The following is a 17592-nucleotide window of genomic DNA, read 5'->3' as shown; positions in this document are numbered from 1 at the left end:
CCAGTATGGATACTGCTGGATGCTTTTAGTCAGATTTATAATAAGAATCAGGAACAAAAAGCAGAATGGAAAGATTTGAAAATTTCACAGCTTAGTGAGAAAAGGAGTATATTTTAGGGTGCTACCAAGAAAGTACAAAAAGAGATTAGAACCATCAAAAGGAAACCAAGTACCTCACACAGGAGAAAATGGAAAAAATACCTTGGGGGCATCTCAAGAATATCAAGATTCTACCCAGGGCAGAATCAAAGATGTAAATGTGCAAATGTTCTAACAACTTTAGAAGAGGTCCCTGATATACGCTGCTATCCTGGGACTGACTTGGGACTCCTCCATGAGTTGCTGTCAAGGGAGGCAGAGGATGCTGCAGCTGTGGTTCAAGAACCAGTGGGTATAGGTACAGTCTGAGCTCATGGAAGACGCTGGTGGTAGATGATGATATCATTCACACGAGGCTGGTTTTATAGGCACAAAGAATGTAAGAGTTATGAGGTCATGGAGACTTCTAATGAGATTTCAAAGGAAGGAGCAAGACAGCATGCCTGTACATAGCAACTGACAGGATGATGCATAGAGCTATGAAAATGAAGCCAGAGCTGCAGTGGAGACCAAGGAATAAAGAGATACCATGAATGTAGAATGCCTGCCATGAGTCGCTGTAAGCAGCATACAAAGTCAGCCAAGTGGGCCGTAGCCAGCAAGGGCATGGGGTGAGATTGCTCAAGCCCTTGGGAGTTCATATCCCATCACAGTGTGCCCCAGATGCCAGACATGGAGAAAGGATTTAATGTTTGCCTATTGAGCTTTTGTCCTGCTTTAGTCTGTTCCCTACTTTCTATGCCCCTATTCCTCCTTTTCAGAATGGGAATGCTTACAATCATATCTTAGAAGAATGCAACATTTTTGACATTCATAAGGGCTCACAGCTAAATTTGCCTTGAGTCTCAGAGGAAATTTTGGACATGGACTTTTGAGCAATGCTAAAAATGTTAAGTCTTTGAGAACTCTTAAAGATGAACTGAATACATTTTGCATGGCGAGATGGTTATGAGCCTTTGGACGCCAGGAACAGAATAAGAGTTTGGATCTTAAATGTCCTCTAAAGGCCCATGTGTTAGAGGTTTGGTTCCCAACCGTTGGTGCCATTGGGAGGAAGAAGAAGCTTTAAGAGGTAGTGCCTAGTGGCAGAACATTAGGTCATTTGGGGCATGCCTTCAAAGGGAGTATTAAGGCCCTAGTCTCTCACTTCCTCCCTATTTGCTGGCTACCATGAGGTGAACAGCTTTCTCCACCACACACTCTCCACCATGCTCTTTGTCAAATACCCAAAAACAAAAGAGCAAAGAAACCATAAACTGAGACCTGAAAAACTGGAAGCCAAACTAAATCCTTTCTTCCTCTAAGCTGGTTATCCCAGGTATTTTGTTACAGTAATACAAAGTTAACACAGAAAACTGGAAAGTTAGCTCATTGGGGTATGCTCTTGAAGGGAATATTGGGACCCCAGCCCTCCTCTTCCTTTCTCTTTTCCTTCCCAGACAAAATGAAGTGAACAGTGTGGCCATGTACTCCACACCATAATGTCCTGCTCACCACAGGCCCAAAACAAAGGGCTTACCAGCCATGGACTGAAACCTCCAAATCTGTGAGCCAAAATAAACCTTTCTTCATTTTTAATTTGGATTATCTCAGGTATTTTGTTAGAGTAAAACAAAGCTAACACAATGTTTTTAAGTATTTAATTACCAAACAATTTATATTTCATTTAAAAAACCTTACATAGCACTATTTGCCAGGCACTGTCCTAAACACCATAAATGTCAAGTCGCTTAATCTTCATAATATTCTATGAGATGAGGGCTGGGCATGTGGCTGAATGGTAAAGCACATGCCTGACATGCATGCGGACTTGGGTCCAATCCCCAGCACTGCAGATAGAAAAAAAATTCTATGAGCATGATTATTATCTCCATTTTAGAGAAAGAAAATGAGAGCAAAGAGATTAAGCTGCCCAACATTACTACAAAACTAATAAACAGCAGAGCAGGGACTGAAGTCAAGCAAGTGGCTCTTATAAACTAAAACTTCATGTTGAAATCTAATATATCCTAAACAAGGAAAAATAGCCTTTTCTATAGTGCATAATTTCCTACAAAAATTCAGGTTGCCTCCACTGAAAGAAAAACATAAAAATAATAGGGAAAATACAACAAAGATTATATAAAACTATTCAGAAACATATATATCTATCTCAATGAAGTAAACTGGAATACATTAAGTAAGGCACATAATGACTCCTGGGCTAAAAAATTTATTCCCAATCTATAAGAACTAAAGATGAAAGAAGGAAACACAATGTTCACAGCCCTGAGTCAGCAAATAAAAAGAACAGATCCCAATAGAATACAAACAATAAGCTGTGTATCTGTTAACTTTGCTCTTTCCTTCCTTCTCTAAGATCTTAGTACTTTTAAATAAGTGAGATAACAAAATATTTAGCAGCATAACTAACACATAATAGGCACTTATAAAATTCTTTCACTCTGCAATAATTACTCCCTGCTGCAAATCCAATTCCTTTTTGTGTTGCGCTCCTTTATTTATTAAATGTTTAAAAGATTTCTGTCTTTGGTAATCAAAATGTCTGAAAAAAAAAAACGGCAATTAGAAGAACTATAAAGGGCTAGGGCTGTAGTTCAGTGGCAGCGCACTTGCCTAGCATGTGGAAGACACTGGGTTTGATCCTTGGCACCACATACAAATAAACAAATAAAATAAAGGCATTCTGTCCATCTACAACTACAAAAAAAAATTTAAAAGAACTATAAAAAACTCAATTATGCAGTTATGTTTCCTCTCCATTTCTCTTATAAAAGAATTAATATAAATTAAAAGTGCTCATTATAACTCTTGTGGTTTGGATACGACTAGTGCTCTAAAAACTCATTGTGAGACAATGTAGGAATGTTCAAAGGTGAAATGATTAGATCATGAGAACTGTGATCTAATCAATGGATTAACCCATTTCATGGATTAAAAATTTGAAAGGACTTCTATACTAAGTGGTAATCATAGGCAGGCAGGGTATGGCTGAAGGAAGTAGGTCACTGGGGGCATGCCTTTGGGGTTTATATTTTGTCCCTGGTGACTAGATATCTCCCTCTCCCTCCCCTCCAGCCTCTCACTCTTTCCCTCCCTTCCCCCTTCTCTCTCCCTCCCTCCCCCCCTCTCTCTCTCCTTCCAGAGCAGTTTTCCTCTGCCATGCTCTTCAACCATGATGTTTTGCCTCATTTTGACCAAGACCATGGGCTGAATCTCTGAAACCATGAGCCCAAATAAACTCTTCCTCCTCCAAGTTTTTCTCATCAGTTATTTAAGTCACATTGAGGCAGAGCTAAAAAATAACTTAATTGTTTTATGGTCAAGAAAAACATACAATGTTTTATTCAGAATAGTTCAATTGTCTTCATGAGAATCAAAACTAAGCCACATTTTTATAGCTCCAACAGATTCAAAATAAAAACAGAACTTTAATAAAGAAAACTAAAAAAAAGATATTTATCTATAGTCAGAAGATATCTGTATTTTTTTAAATAATATTTTTTTCCAGCATTGAGTATTGAATCCAGGGACACTCAACCTCTGAGCTATATCGTCTGCCCTTTTTTATTTTAAGACAGGGTCCCACTCAAGTTACCCAGTCTGGCCTCAAACTTGCAATTCTCCTGCTTCAGCCTCCCAAGGAACTAGAATTACAGGTATATACCTGCTAAAAATAAGATCTTGATTTAAAAAAATATTAGTATAATAAAGGTAGAATTACTTTGTTTCCACAAATAACTATATACTGAAAGTGACTTGATTAATCAAAAAACTTAATTTTATGCATCAACTTGACTAGAACAAGGCCTGCCCAGACATTTGATAAAACATTATTCTGAGTGTGTCTATGAGAGTATTTCTGGTGAAGATTAATATTTGAATTGATAGACTGAGGACAGGAGATTGCCCCTCCTTAATGTGGACGGGTCAATCCACTTAAGATGGGGGGGGGGGGTCGAGGGAACTCCTCTGGCCTGATTTCTTGAGTTGATTGGTCTTTTCTTCTTTAGAATTACTAAAACATCAGCCTTTGTTGGGCCTAGAGCCTCTGGCTTTCAGAGGAGCAATTACACCACTGGGTCTCCTGAGGCTTTCAGACTTGTACTAGAACTACACACCCTCATGTGTCTCCAGCTTGCCAAGTGCAGATGTAGGCCCTTCATAGCCTTCCTAATTATGAGCCCATTCCTTATTTTATATAGATAATAGTCATCCTTCTGTATTCATAGGGGATTGAATCCCGAACCACTCACTGATATCAAAATCCATCACGCTTCCTATAAAATGGCATAATATTTGCATATAATCTATGTACATTCTCCTATATACTTTTAATAATCTCTAGATTAATAAACAATTATTCAATCATCTCTAGATTACATTCCCTACAGTATAAATACTATGTAAATAGCTATTATACTGTATTTTTAAGGGATTAGCACCAAGGAAAACAGGCTACATGTTCATCACTATTTTTTTCCAATACAGCTATGTGTCACTTAATGATGGGAGTATGTTCTGAGAACTGTAACATTACATGATTCCCATCATTGCACAAACATCAGAGTATACATACAAAGTATACCTACACAAGCCTAAATTGTACAGCCTACTACACACTTATGCTATATGAAATATACTTTCAGAATATAGATCTTTGTTGACCAAAATATCTTATGCAGCATATGGCTGTATTTTCAATCCACAGTTCATTGAATCCACAGATACAGAACCTGCAGATACAGAGTGTCAATGGTACACACACACACACACACACACACCTGTTACTCTTCACTCCAGAACCCTAATATACTATACCTAAACTGCCCCTACATTTTTATGTTTCAAAGTATAAACTACAAAAGTCAAATTTATTATCTAAAAGAAAATGACAGGAAACCAAGTATCATGGACTAGTATTTATATATCATTTTACAGTTTTCAAGGCTTTTACATAGCTCTATCTAATGATTCCCACAGCAAATAAGAGGTAGGTAAGACAAGACTAACATCTATTTATAAAGAAAGGAACCATACTATATATCCCAGAGCAAAATAAAAACTTGGATCTAGGAATTAAAACCCAATGCACTACACCATGCTGCCTCATCAGATACAAGTAACCAGCTTATTAAAAAAAAAAAAAAAAAAACTAGGGCAGCTTGTTAATACTTTATGGAAAAGGACACAAGCAAATCTTCAAAAGTTTTCATTCACTATATACCATAAAGCCTCCCTATAATGAAAATCATGCCATCAAGCTTTAATAATAATCATTAAGCTTACACCTTACCTATAATATCCTTACTCTCCTACACTTACAAATTTATATAAACATTAAGGTTTAAAGTGAAACCTGAAAATGTACATAAGATACAATTTGAGACTAAATATCATTAAGAATAAGATTCAGAATGAGCTCTGCATACATTAAACCCATGTTCTAAACTGAATAATTCTATAATGTTTTGGGTAATGTGGGGACAATCTTGAAAACACATTCCTGTTACTTGAACTTTAGCAATGTAACTCAGTATAAATCTAACCAAAACATTCATTTTTACCCTGACATCTTCTGCATATGTAACTAAAAATATCATGGGATCTTGTATGAAATACCTTAATTAATGAAAAAAATTAATAATAAACTTTTTAATTGAAGAACTTCATTCAGATGAAAAATAGAAAGTATGCATGTTTATATACTAGTTTCTCCAATAAGAATACTGGGAATAATGAACTGATTAAATGAGTGAACTGAATTCATAAAACAGAACTCAAGCAAACTAAGAGCTCAAGCCAAGCCCAGGAAGTAGGGACAATTTGAGAAAGAGAAGTCACAGATAAGGGGGCTATCTTGATTTAAAAGTACCAACTATTTGTTGATATAAAAATTCTATTAACAAAAGACAAACCCTCCTCAAATTACACTTCAATTCACTCATACTGAAGTCTAATTATTAGTCTATCAACTAGTCAATAGATATCAAACTCAACTATTTTGATAGTATAACACTGACCAACTACCTAAGTCAAAAAAAAAAACTTTAACCATGAAAGTTAACCACAGAGAAAAAAAGAGTACAGAAAAAGAAGTTTACAAAAGATGTTTAACTTCTTACACCTTGATCTACCTTTAAATGAACACAGACAAAAAGAAATTATTCAAAGTAGTTTTCTAATACTTATAACTGAAATATTCTACTACAATTTAAAATATAAATTTCATTAGAAAGAAGCCTCCATTTGCGAAAACCAAATGTCAACCAAAAGTTAACAAAAAGTATTTGTTAACCAAATTATTTGTATGGATCTAGGATAATCTTTTCTTGCTGTCTTTGGCTTCAAGTATAGGGCAAGGCCAAATTTGAAGGGAAAGAAATAAAAATCATGGCTAGGTATTGGATTTAAAAATTGTCACATAAACTTTATTTCTATAGTGTAATTTCTTCTTACTTCTCTCAAGTTCCTTATGCTAAAGGATATATTTTGTGCCATAAACACTTAGCACATATATATAGATATATTTACTTAATATATAGTCATATAATCACTATGTCAGTTCCTTGGGAAAGGCTTCTCAAAGCCTCCACACTAGAATACGTCCTCTTATAACACACCTACTTACACCCTATACATCTCCTTTCTTACTAGCATTTTTCACAGTTGTATAATTTTTGTGTTTATTGTCTCCCATTAACTATAATTTCCATGTTCTCTCTAACCCTGTATTTCTGACTTATTGTAGGTAGTCTTTAATATTTGATAAATGAACTTAGAAAAGAAAGTGAAAAGAGATGAACATTACAGTACACTCCCTGCTCCCTGGCCTCCAAATGAAGCCATGGTACAGGCAGAACTTCAGGCTGGTCCTGATTAATTCAGCTCCTCCTGTGCTTGAGAGATGTAAGTTGAAAAAAAAAAAAAATGGTACCATGTCTTTTTTTTTTTTTTTTTAAGAATCAAGGCTGATCAGGACAAACTTCCTTCATCACTGTTAAAAGATATATAATGTTTTAAGGAAGCCTCCAAAGTAGATTAATTACAATTCAAATCCCAAAGAGCTATCTGGAATCAAGAAACTAGAATAAACTGATAAATGTCATGAATCAAAAGTCTTACTGGTAATAAATAGCAAAGAAAAGCTGGCATTCTTATAAAAGGAATCTGCTCAAATCTGATGATACCTGATCTAGCACTTATTCCCTGATACTTTTTTTTCCCTCACACAAAATTCTTTAAGATCCATTTCACTGAATATTTGTCAATGGTCCTATAAGAAAAGTTAGTTCAAATCTGAATTCCTTCATTTCAATTACTGAGTCTCTTAAGGTAAAATTATGAGGAAAGGAATTTATAAGATTTATAATATCAATTTATAATACTAATTTGATTTACTAATTAATTGGGCTTATAAAGAAATACTATATTTCTGTTTCACAAATCTAAGATGAAACAGATTCATTTTGATAATTAGGCTAACCTAGAATATAAGACCCTTAATCATCAAAGCATCAACCTCTCATAAGTATGACCTTGTATTCAGTATAGTCCTTGGGGATATAAACATATTTCACACTCACTGTACTGTACAATTTATGCAACAATAATAGTCACTTTAATTAACTCCCCTTCCCTAAATATCACCTAGCTCAACATTGAAAAATACTAAGGATGTGAAGTTCTTTTAAACTTTTTTAAATCAAACAAAAGTTTTAATGAAAATCTACTGATTCAGAAACATGCATGGTATTGGCACATAATTATTTAGAAACTATCTTCTAATGTGTTTTAGAACCTAACTTCAAATATATATTAATTTTTAGTTCCAACCTATGATACCTAAAGGGGCAAATAATGGTAAACCAGATTTGGCCATCTATTCTCAAAGCTAGTAGACAAAAGGGTGAATTGTCTTTACTACAGGTTGGGAAGGGAATAGAGGGGGTAGGTGGAATGTGATGAACATCATTATCCAAAGAACATATATGAAGACATGAATTGGTATAAACATACTTTATATACAGAGATATGAAAAATTGTGCTCTATATGTGTAATAAGAATTGTAATGCATTCTGCTGTCATGTATTTAAAAAATAAAATCAATTAAAAAAAGTGTTTACTGCAATAGTAAACTCTCAGCTCTCAACTAGAAGTGATGTGCTGGAACTCGTACTTTGTACTCAACAGAGAACAGCCAAAGAATAACAAGAAGTCACATATAAAAAATTCAACGAAGTCAAAAGGGCACATTAATGAATCAAATTCATCTTTTAATTTCTCATTTAAAAGAAAAAAAGATCAAACGACTTTCTTCCATCTCTTATGGAATAATGACAAACCAAGTAAAAATCATTTGTTTATTGAAGACAGAGATAAAATGAGCCCTAATTTACACCCCTTAAACAAGGCCTCAAACAAAATTAAAAGGGGATTAGGCACAGATTTACAATTTCATTGACCAATCAAAGGTCAGATAATCCAGACAGTTATTCTCAGAAGTTGCCATTGTTTAATGACTCTAGGATTTCTTTTTTTTTTTAAGCAAAAAAAAAAAAAAAAAAGCAAATGCCTATTAACAAAAAATTTTAAAAATCTGTGTTAGCTTTGTGTTGCTGTGATAAAATACTTGAGAAAGACAACTTAGAGAAGGAAAGATTTAGTTTGGCTTATAGTTTTAGAAGGTCTAGTCCAAGGTCAAGCATCATGGCTGGGAAGGTATGGTGGAGCAAAGCTGCTCATCTTCTGGTCACTGGAAGTAAAGAGGGAGAATGGGAGTGGTGAGGGTGGGGGACAAGTTATAGTCCCCAAAAACATGCTCCCAAGGACTGGCTCATTTCAACTAGGTCCCACCTACTACAGTTTCTAGCACCTCCGAATCATCTATTCAAATTATCAACTATATTAATGGATTAATCCACTGATGACATTAAAGCCTTCACTACTCAATCATTTCCTAATAGCTCCACTTCTGAACATAACTGCATTGGGAACCAACTCTTCAATACATGAGCATTTGGGGGACATTCCAGATCCAAATCAAAACAGTCTCATTGCTGCTCTTGTTTCTCTCTAGAAAACCTGTTAACCACTGCCTTAAAAAACTTAGTCCATATCATGTGATTTCCTCAGTGGTTTTCAAATTTTCACAACTAACTAGGAATTCTAACTCTTGCTTAAATGTTTATTCAAGGCCTAGAGGTAATGAACTGATCCTTTATAATCTAACAGATTTGTTAAATTGTAACAACAGATTTGCAAGAGTATATGGCTCACAGGGAGTAGATATTGAGCAAATATTTTCATACTCTCAAGAAGAACATACACATCCAAAAGTGAATGAAAATACAAACGTTTAAATCGTCCTTTCCCAAAAATGCAAAAGAATCTCTGTACTTTGGATTCAGCTAAGAGTAAATGCTATTACCCTAATCTGGAAGTCCTAAAGAAAGCCACCTGGGAAAAAAATAATTAAGAAAGATCAAAAACTACCTGGGAAATTAGTGAACAAGTTTTCCTTCTGAATAGGAAAAGTGCCTTGAACAGCATAGAATTCACATGGGCAATTTTGCATCCTAAATTCCCCACAAAAAACAAGGGCACTACAGTTTAACAACTATTTCAAGTGTATGTATATGGTGAGGGGTACCACTTTCTTTGAACACGTGGCAATAACTAACATCAAAGAAATAAAATATACTTCCTAAATACATTTTTGGTATACTATGTTACAAAATATGTAGGAATCTTTTTTTAAAAAACTACAAGAGTGAATTGATGAATGAGGATTAATGCTTTTTACAAACTGTAAAAACACAAAATGTTCATTATTAAAAAGAACAGTACATCTACATTTTGAAATGTTTTAAGCAGATAGTAAATATCAAGAACAGTTGTAGATAAAAAAATGAAAATATAAGCATAAGAACAGATGCATAGAATAAGAGAGTAAATATGATAGGAATGAGAAGAATCCATGTAGTATAATACATAATAAGAATCCATGTAGTATAATACATTTTATAGGCTCCAGAAAAATCTTGCCCCAAACTAGCTTCCCTTCAGGACTTCTCTGTATCTATCAATGATAGCAAATGCACCAATCAGACCAACTTGAAAACCTAGAAATATTAAATATACTCATGTTGCCCCAGTGTCCTCAGTCTATATGTACTGTTCTTTCTTCCATGAAGTGCCTCTAGAACTGTTTTATCATTTGCTCTGGCCGACCTGCCCAGTGTCTCCTCACTTCTGCATTAGTCATGTGTTCCTTCATTCATACCTGTGCCCACTCAGACACTTATCATGTACTTACTGAAGTACTATGCTGGTTCTTAATAAAAACTAATTGTTCTAACAGGAGATGGAGATAGAGATAATGACTAATGCAATATTTCAAAAATAACACCATTTTATTAAGGCCCTAATACGTGTCAGCTATTCCTTCACACTACTATCCCACTTAAGTCCCTATAAAAGCCTCAAAACATTAGTACAATTATCTTCTTCAAAGCAAGGAAATTAAGATACAAAGACATGAAGTAATTTTCCTAAATTCACACTGATAATAAATTGCAAGGTGAGAGTCTACAGGAACCTGACTCTTTCTACTGCTTTGGTAAATACTGCATTAATTCCTCAATATCTTTCGAATCCACCTACCCAAATTCATCATCTCAAAGTACATTTGTACTTGTAATCCCTTGGCTCAAAAAATCTCTCAATATCTCCTTTTCTCTGACCTTTCAGTAAGAAAAAACAAATGAATCCTGTCCCTTTTTTCCTTACTAGCTCTAAATCTTGTAAATCACTTTACTTCTCTAACTTTGTATTCTTATCTATGAAATGAGGATAATAGATAATAAGAATGGGGTTGTACAAGGATTAAATAAAATATATGAAGGACTAACCACTTAAGTGTTCAATAAATAGAAGTCATCAATCATAACTTCTGCACCCAAAGTTGTTTTAGACAACGGACATATTGCTGCTCTTACAAAAAATCCACTTAGATTTCTGCCTCAATTTGTGTTTTTACCTCTGTTCCATTAAGAATAAGCATTCCAAAAAGTTATGGTAGTACACGCCTGTAATCCCATCTACTCAGGAGGCTGAGATAGAGGATCACAGGTTCCAGGTCAGCATCAGCAACTTAGTAAGGCCCTCAACAACTTAGTGAGACCCTGTCTCAAATTTTTTAAAAATTTTTAAAAAGAGCTTGGAGACTTAGCTCAGTGGTAAAGTACCCATGGGTTCAATTCCTGGAACCAAAAAATAAAAATGTAACTGAGTGGTAGAGTGTTCCTGGGTTCAGTCTCTAATAATTACAAAAAAAAAAAAATTAAAAGCACTCTGAATATTCACTATATGAATCAATGTCTGTCCACATTTAACATACAGGCCCAAGTTAAACTCCTCTTCCTCCAAGAAGGCTTCCTGAGCTAACCAGTGAAATTCACTCCTACATGACTATTCAGGATGTATTATAAATTAGAAAATATGCAGTATATCACCAGTGTTATTTCATTTCATTCTCACAAGAAATATAAAAGTAACAAGCACAGAATCAAACAGATGGTAACTGAAATTCAAATCCAGATATCCTTGATCCTTTTTAAAAGCCCAGTTTCTCCCCACCATATCACCTTGCATCTTGGCACATAGGGATACACATTTAATCAACAATTAACCCACACTTACAAAAGGCATACTATTGCTATATATTCTAAGTAGCTCTACCCACACAATACATATATAACTGAAGCAAGTCTGTTATGAAATAATGCTTAACTTTAGTACCAGCAATGCACTCTAAAATTTTCTAATCTCTTCTATTTCATTTAAAGTAAAATGCTAGTAAGTACCCACTAATTTTATTTCACAACCACTGATAAGTAAAAACCCAAAGTTAAAACTACAGTTTGAAATACACTGTAAAAGCTACAAGGCCACATGAGATGGAAAATTTATCCTCTAGAAATACTTAATCCAGTTGGAGATTAAACACAACTCTTTTCCCAATTCCGACCCACCCACCATACCTTGCTATAAGGGAGGCTATATTCCAGTTTCTCTCCCAAACTTTCCTATTACAGAATATAATCAATAAATTGTCTAGGCTAAAGATATTTTTTAAAAATGCTTGTTGAATGAATGAATGAACAAACAAAGGAAAGTAAGTGCTGGATTTACAGGGGGAGAAATTCCATAGCATAAACTCTCTTTCCACCTAGTTCACAATCTTCTGAGATCAGAAAGAGTCTTTTATGTGTGTGGTGTGGGGATGGAACTCAGGGTCTTGTACATGCTAGGCAAATGCTCTATCATTAAGCTATATCCCTAGCCCAAGAATAATCATTTTGTATAGTTGTATATATCAAGAACTCAATGTCTACAGATGTTCCACTAAAAAAAAAAAAAAAAAAATCTGGGGCTATGGGTATAGCTTAGCAATAGAACACCTGTCTAGCATGAACAAGGCCCTAGGTTCAATCCCCAACACTAAAAGGAAAAAAAAAAAATTTGGAACCATAGACTGGCCACAATTCATACGGAAAGGCAGATAAGCATGAATCTTTGCCAAAGAAAATCAAGAAAGAAATTTCTCACTCCTAATAGGTTTATTATTGGCCCATACTTACTATTTAAAGTGATCCCTCCAGTATCAACATTAGCTGGGAGCTCCTTAGAAATGCAGACCTACTGACTAAGAGTCCCCATTTTAACATGATCCTTAGGGGATTCCTAATACATTAAAATTTGAGAAACACCAATCTACACCATAAAAATGAAACTGACTCCTTCAACTTCAGAGAAAGTCACCATTTTATCATATATTATCTCTGTAATACTAATCAGACTTTTCAAGTTATAATAAAATCTTCAGGCACATTAGGGTATTCTGACTTCAGTGAGAAGAAATACTTGATCATCCATTTAATATTGAATAAAACTTTTAGAAAACTTACAAAAAAAATCTCTGCCTTCTTAGGACACAGACTCTACAGGCAAGAAAATGAGACAATAAACTTCAGTGGACACAGTAATAAATCTTTAATACCAGGATGAAGTTATTGAAGAAAAGATGCTGGTAACATTTAAGAACAAAACATCTTTAACAATTCTCAGTGTTATGTACACATATTTCCAAATATTCTCTATTAATTTCCCTACGTATAAAATTGTATAATAAAATGACCTAGATGACAAAAATCAAATCTCCTAAGCATCTTCACTGATTCAAACGCTAGACTTTTTAAATCATCACACAAAATATCAAACAAGGAGTCTTTTTTGTGAACTTGCAAAAACACTTGCAAAACCCTCAAGTCACAATCCTGTCATCACAAACTGAGACAAGATCTGTGACTACAGGGTCTTAAGGTGAAATACGCCCTCTTTCATTTAAAAAATATATATATATGAGGAAAGATTGCAGGCATTCTCATTGCCTCGCTGACCTACAAACACCTCTCCATCACAAGGCAAAATAACGCAGAGAGGGAAAATAATGCAGGTCCCTGGATTAATGATTTTAAATGTCCTACTCTTAATCCTAAAAGTTGGGTGCCCATCTTCTTCCCAGCAACAGGCATTTCGGTGACAGCTCAACCTCTAATTCCCCTCCCCCTTCTCCCGCGTAGAAGTTGGGACATCCGCCCGGTAGGACCTCCCCGCAGCCTTTCACCCACCCAAAGCTGTCAGACCTTTCCAAAAGAGAGACCAACAGCAGGCAAGTCCCCCAGCGCCCCTCAGGGACGCCGACTGAAACCCCGGCCCATCCTCCACACTAAACTCCATCTGGGGGAGAGGCTGGCGGGTCTCACCAAGTACAGGGGGGCATAGATCTTCAGGGACTCCTCCAGGGCGCCCCAAGTGACCTGCAGGAAGGAGACCCGGCAGGAAGGGTGCCAAGTGTGGCCGATCTCGTAGCAGTTATGAGGGATGGACTTGCTGAGGGCCGCCATGACGAGGAGAAGCGCGGAGGGGCCGGGAGGGGGACAGCTGGGGCTCGGGACCGAGCGGCGCGGGCGCCCAACCGCCGCCCTCTCGCGGGGCGGGCAGATAGAGGTGCGGAATGGAGGGTAAAGGTCACGCGAGCTGGGTTACTCTGGGCCAAAGTCCTCGGATGTTGGGCGATCGGCGTATAGCAGCTCGAGGGGGCGGGGCACGCACGGGGGAGGCGGGGAGAGGCGAAGCGTGCGCGCTCCCTGCGGCGGGCCTCCGCCAGGCCTCCGCCGGGGCGCGCTCTCGCTGCCGTGGTGTGCGCTGTCCCCGGAGCCCGGCGCTGGCCCGGGAGCCGGGGATGTGAGGGCCTTCCTCAGAGAGCGCGCGCTTCCTGTGCTGGGAACGCTGTTGATAGACGCGCCAGCCTCCCTACCCCCTCGCTGGATTGTAGCCGCGCTGGCGGGAGCACGATAGTAGGTTAATTGATTAAATCGTACTCAGTCTCTGTCCTCTCAGAGCCCGGCCAAGTTACGCTGAGGGTAGTGGAACAAAGAGATTACATGACTTTGTTGGGAGTTGGTAGAGAGATTTGCCAGAGGAACACCTGGGATAAACATCCTCTGCAAAACTGCCAGTTCCCTCCAGACAGTGCCAGGTAATAATTGCTAAGACTGCCTGCTAATAATTGCTAAGACTGCCCATTCTAAGTTCACAGGTGCATGGGAAGGCTTGAAAAATCTGTTTGCAATGTTCCTACACCTACCTGTGGGGAAAGGGCAATAGGTCATCCTCTGCAAATCCTAAACCACCAAGCAATCCTATCTACAGCATCTTTGATGGGTGCTTATCAATCAATAGTAGAGATGTGTTAGAACTCATCCGGATAGACAGCTTGAAAAACAACGGATTGACATGACAAGGGACCTGTGTGGCCTAAGCGTGACATCAGTTTCCTCATCTGTAATAACTTCCAGTTTCTTTAGAATTCTAAATTCTACAGTTTCTTAAGCAGGAACTTACTACCTTTAGAGCAGTCCCTTCTAATCTAATCTTCATTTATTCTACAAATATTTCCTAAGCCTTTACTATTTCTAAACACTATTCCAAATCCTGGAGAGACAGATGTAAACAAGATGAAACCTTTATTCTAGAGGAAGAAGTAAGACAATATGCAAGAAAACTAAACCAGATAAGATAAAATAAGTTGTTTGAAGGAAATAAAAGAGGAGAAATCAGATGAAAAGCCCCAAGTAATGGCAAAAAGATAAAAGTGTCTCTCTCAGGTAAACATAGGTGGTGCTGGGCTGAGATGGTGGCTCCACAGCCATCAGAAGTCCCAAACTCTTTCCAACAAGTTGCTCTGCCAACTGTAACTTGTGATTTCCACCCTGACTTATAAAATGACCACATCACCTGGCATGACATCTAAATGCTAGCCAGAAAGATCAGAGAAAGGGGAAAAGACAAACTTCTTTTTAAGAAAATTCTCAGTATATCCAAACATCCCTTGGCCAAAGTTTAGTAACAAAACCACCTTTGCTGGAAGAGATGCTAGGAAATTTAGTAGTTTTTATTGATGAAACAAATGCACAACTAACATTTTGGGGTTTGTTACTGAGCAAAATGGAGATATTCTGGCAACTAGCAGAGTCTGCCATAGTTCTATGGCTCCAACTACCTAAACACCTATGCACATCATTCTTCTCACCAATAAGCATACTTTCCCTTCCCATGAGAGGCAGCCTTAAGAACCATGCAGTTATCACCTCCTCTTCAAAGTCCATGATCTTCCTCAGGACCAGATGCAACAATAAACCCAATATACAATGGCAGAATATGAACAAGATAATTCATTTATTTTAAAGATTTCCAATTCAAAAATTGAGAGGATTAGAAGCATATAGCATGAACTTGTCCTAGGAATTACAGGAATAGCAATGAAGTTTTATGTTACTTAACTTTGATAATCAATTCAATAATGCATTTCTGAAAACCTGATGGTCCATAAGAAAATTATAAATAATATCCTACATTTAAATTAGAAGAAATAAAATGCACTACACATCATCTCCAAGACTCATGACAGGCATTTAAAGTAAAATGTCAAATACAAGCAATGTTGGGATGTTAAGTACTATAAAAATAGCATTTTAGGTATAGGAGTAAGGTCTCAGTAGCAAAGAGCTTGCCTGAAGCCCTGGGTTCAATTCTCAGGACTGAAAATATGAGTATAGCAAATATACACCAATAATTAAGGAAATTTTAAAATTATAATTAAATGCAGGAGTTTTCTTTTAATAAAGTGTTAAATGGAGACTGGAAACTTAATCTGAAAAGAGCAGAATTATTGTTGTCAATGATGCCAAAGATGGCAGTGCTGATAAATTGAGTAGCAAAGAGTCAATTTCAGGAAAACTCTAAGGATCCTTTCCAGAGCAGGAAAATAGAGCAGTTTTCAGTAAACCAGTAGTTTACATCTGTGAATTTATTTTTATGATATATAATATAATACATAATATCAGGCTATTTTTCAAAAGAAAGACATCTCATCATGCCACCATTAAGTTTAAGGGTAACATTCAACATTAATCTACATAGCCCACTTATTCTTTAATACTGGCTATGACAGTGGATTCACTAGATACTATCTTGGACCTTCATTGTTTCTTCTTTAAATTAAGAAAAAAAGTCTTAAGAGTTCATCAACAAGGTGAATAAAAGGTTTTCTCCAAAGATGTACAGTGAGAGAAAGAAACAAATCTGTCAATGTGTGGTGGATTTGAAGTTTGAAGAGATGCTAAGCAAAAATTTGTTGCTCTTGTAATATTCTGGCTTTGAAGATATCATTGAAAAAGAATGAAGAGTTCTTAAGATCATAGGCAGAAGATTTCATAACACTGTATTTGTTCAGATCTACATGCAACCATTGTAGAAATTTGTACCAGTTACAAGCACAGTAAGAAACTATTACTCATACTTCAGTATAACACTTAATCCCACTAACATTCAACATATTCCCTTGTTGAAAATAGACAAACTTTTCAAAATAGCTACATATGAGACTCTTTTTGTTACAATATAACTTTAGGGTTTTTTCACACCTCATCTCATTTAAAACATTCTATTCAGTTTTTAAGATGTAAATATAAATGTTTATCACATAAACATTGAAAGCTGGTGTACTGAAAGATATGCCCTTCCAATCCAAACAGGCAGTACCTCTGCTGATACAATTCTCTTTAATATTTAGGGATTTCTTATATATCAAATTATAATACACATCATTAGAAAGCAGCCACACCCATAAATCTCTGAGACATACATTTTCTATTTTTGGTTTAGAGCCAAGAATCTTATGAAAATGCCTTTGATATACTCAGAAAGCCTCTTGTGTGACTAAAGGTTCTAGGAAGAACAGTTTTAAATTTTTCAAGTCTTAACAAAGGGTCTTAGAGCTATATCCTGGATTTAAATTTATCCTTAAAGTAATGCATTAATTTCAGAATCTTTTACAATGTAGAGGCTGGGAATAAAAATCAGTT

The 17592-nt window shown here is 36.3% G+C and overlaps 1 protein-coding gene across 4 annotated transcripts in view; it reads right to left on the bottom strand.

Moving 5' to 3' along the window:
- Tmem135 (transmembrane protein 135) overlaps positions 1–14241 on the bottom strand; it is a 227149-nt gene extending 212908 nt beyond the window's left edge. For 2 of the 4 annotated variants that reach the window (XM_026401522.2, XM_077797667.1), the window contains exon 1: positions 13930–14241. In XM_026401522.2, coding sequence (XP_026257307.1) covers positions 13930–14070 — 141 coding nt within the window. In that variant the 5' untranslated portion in view covers positions 14071–14241. The remainder of the gene's footprint in view (positions 1–13929) is intronic. The other 2 variants (XM_026401523.2, XM_077797669.1) reach the window with 1 other exon arrangement.
- Between the last annotated feature and the right edge of the window lie 3351 nt (positions 14242–17592).

Source organism: Urocitellus parryii, chromosome 4 (genome assembly GCF_045843805.1).
Source record: "Urocitellus parryii isolate mUroPar1 chromosome 4, mUroPar1.hap1, whole genome shotgun sequence".
NCBI lineage: Eukaryota > Metazoa > Chordata > Mammalia > Rodentia > Sciuridae > Urocitellus > Urocitellus parryii.
The sequence above is the reverse complement of the archived record's forward strand: the minus strand, read 5'-3'. Positions and strand labels throughout refer to the sequence as shown.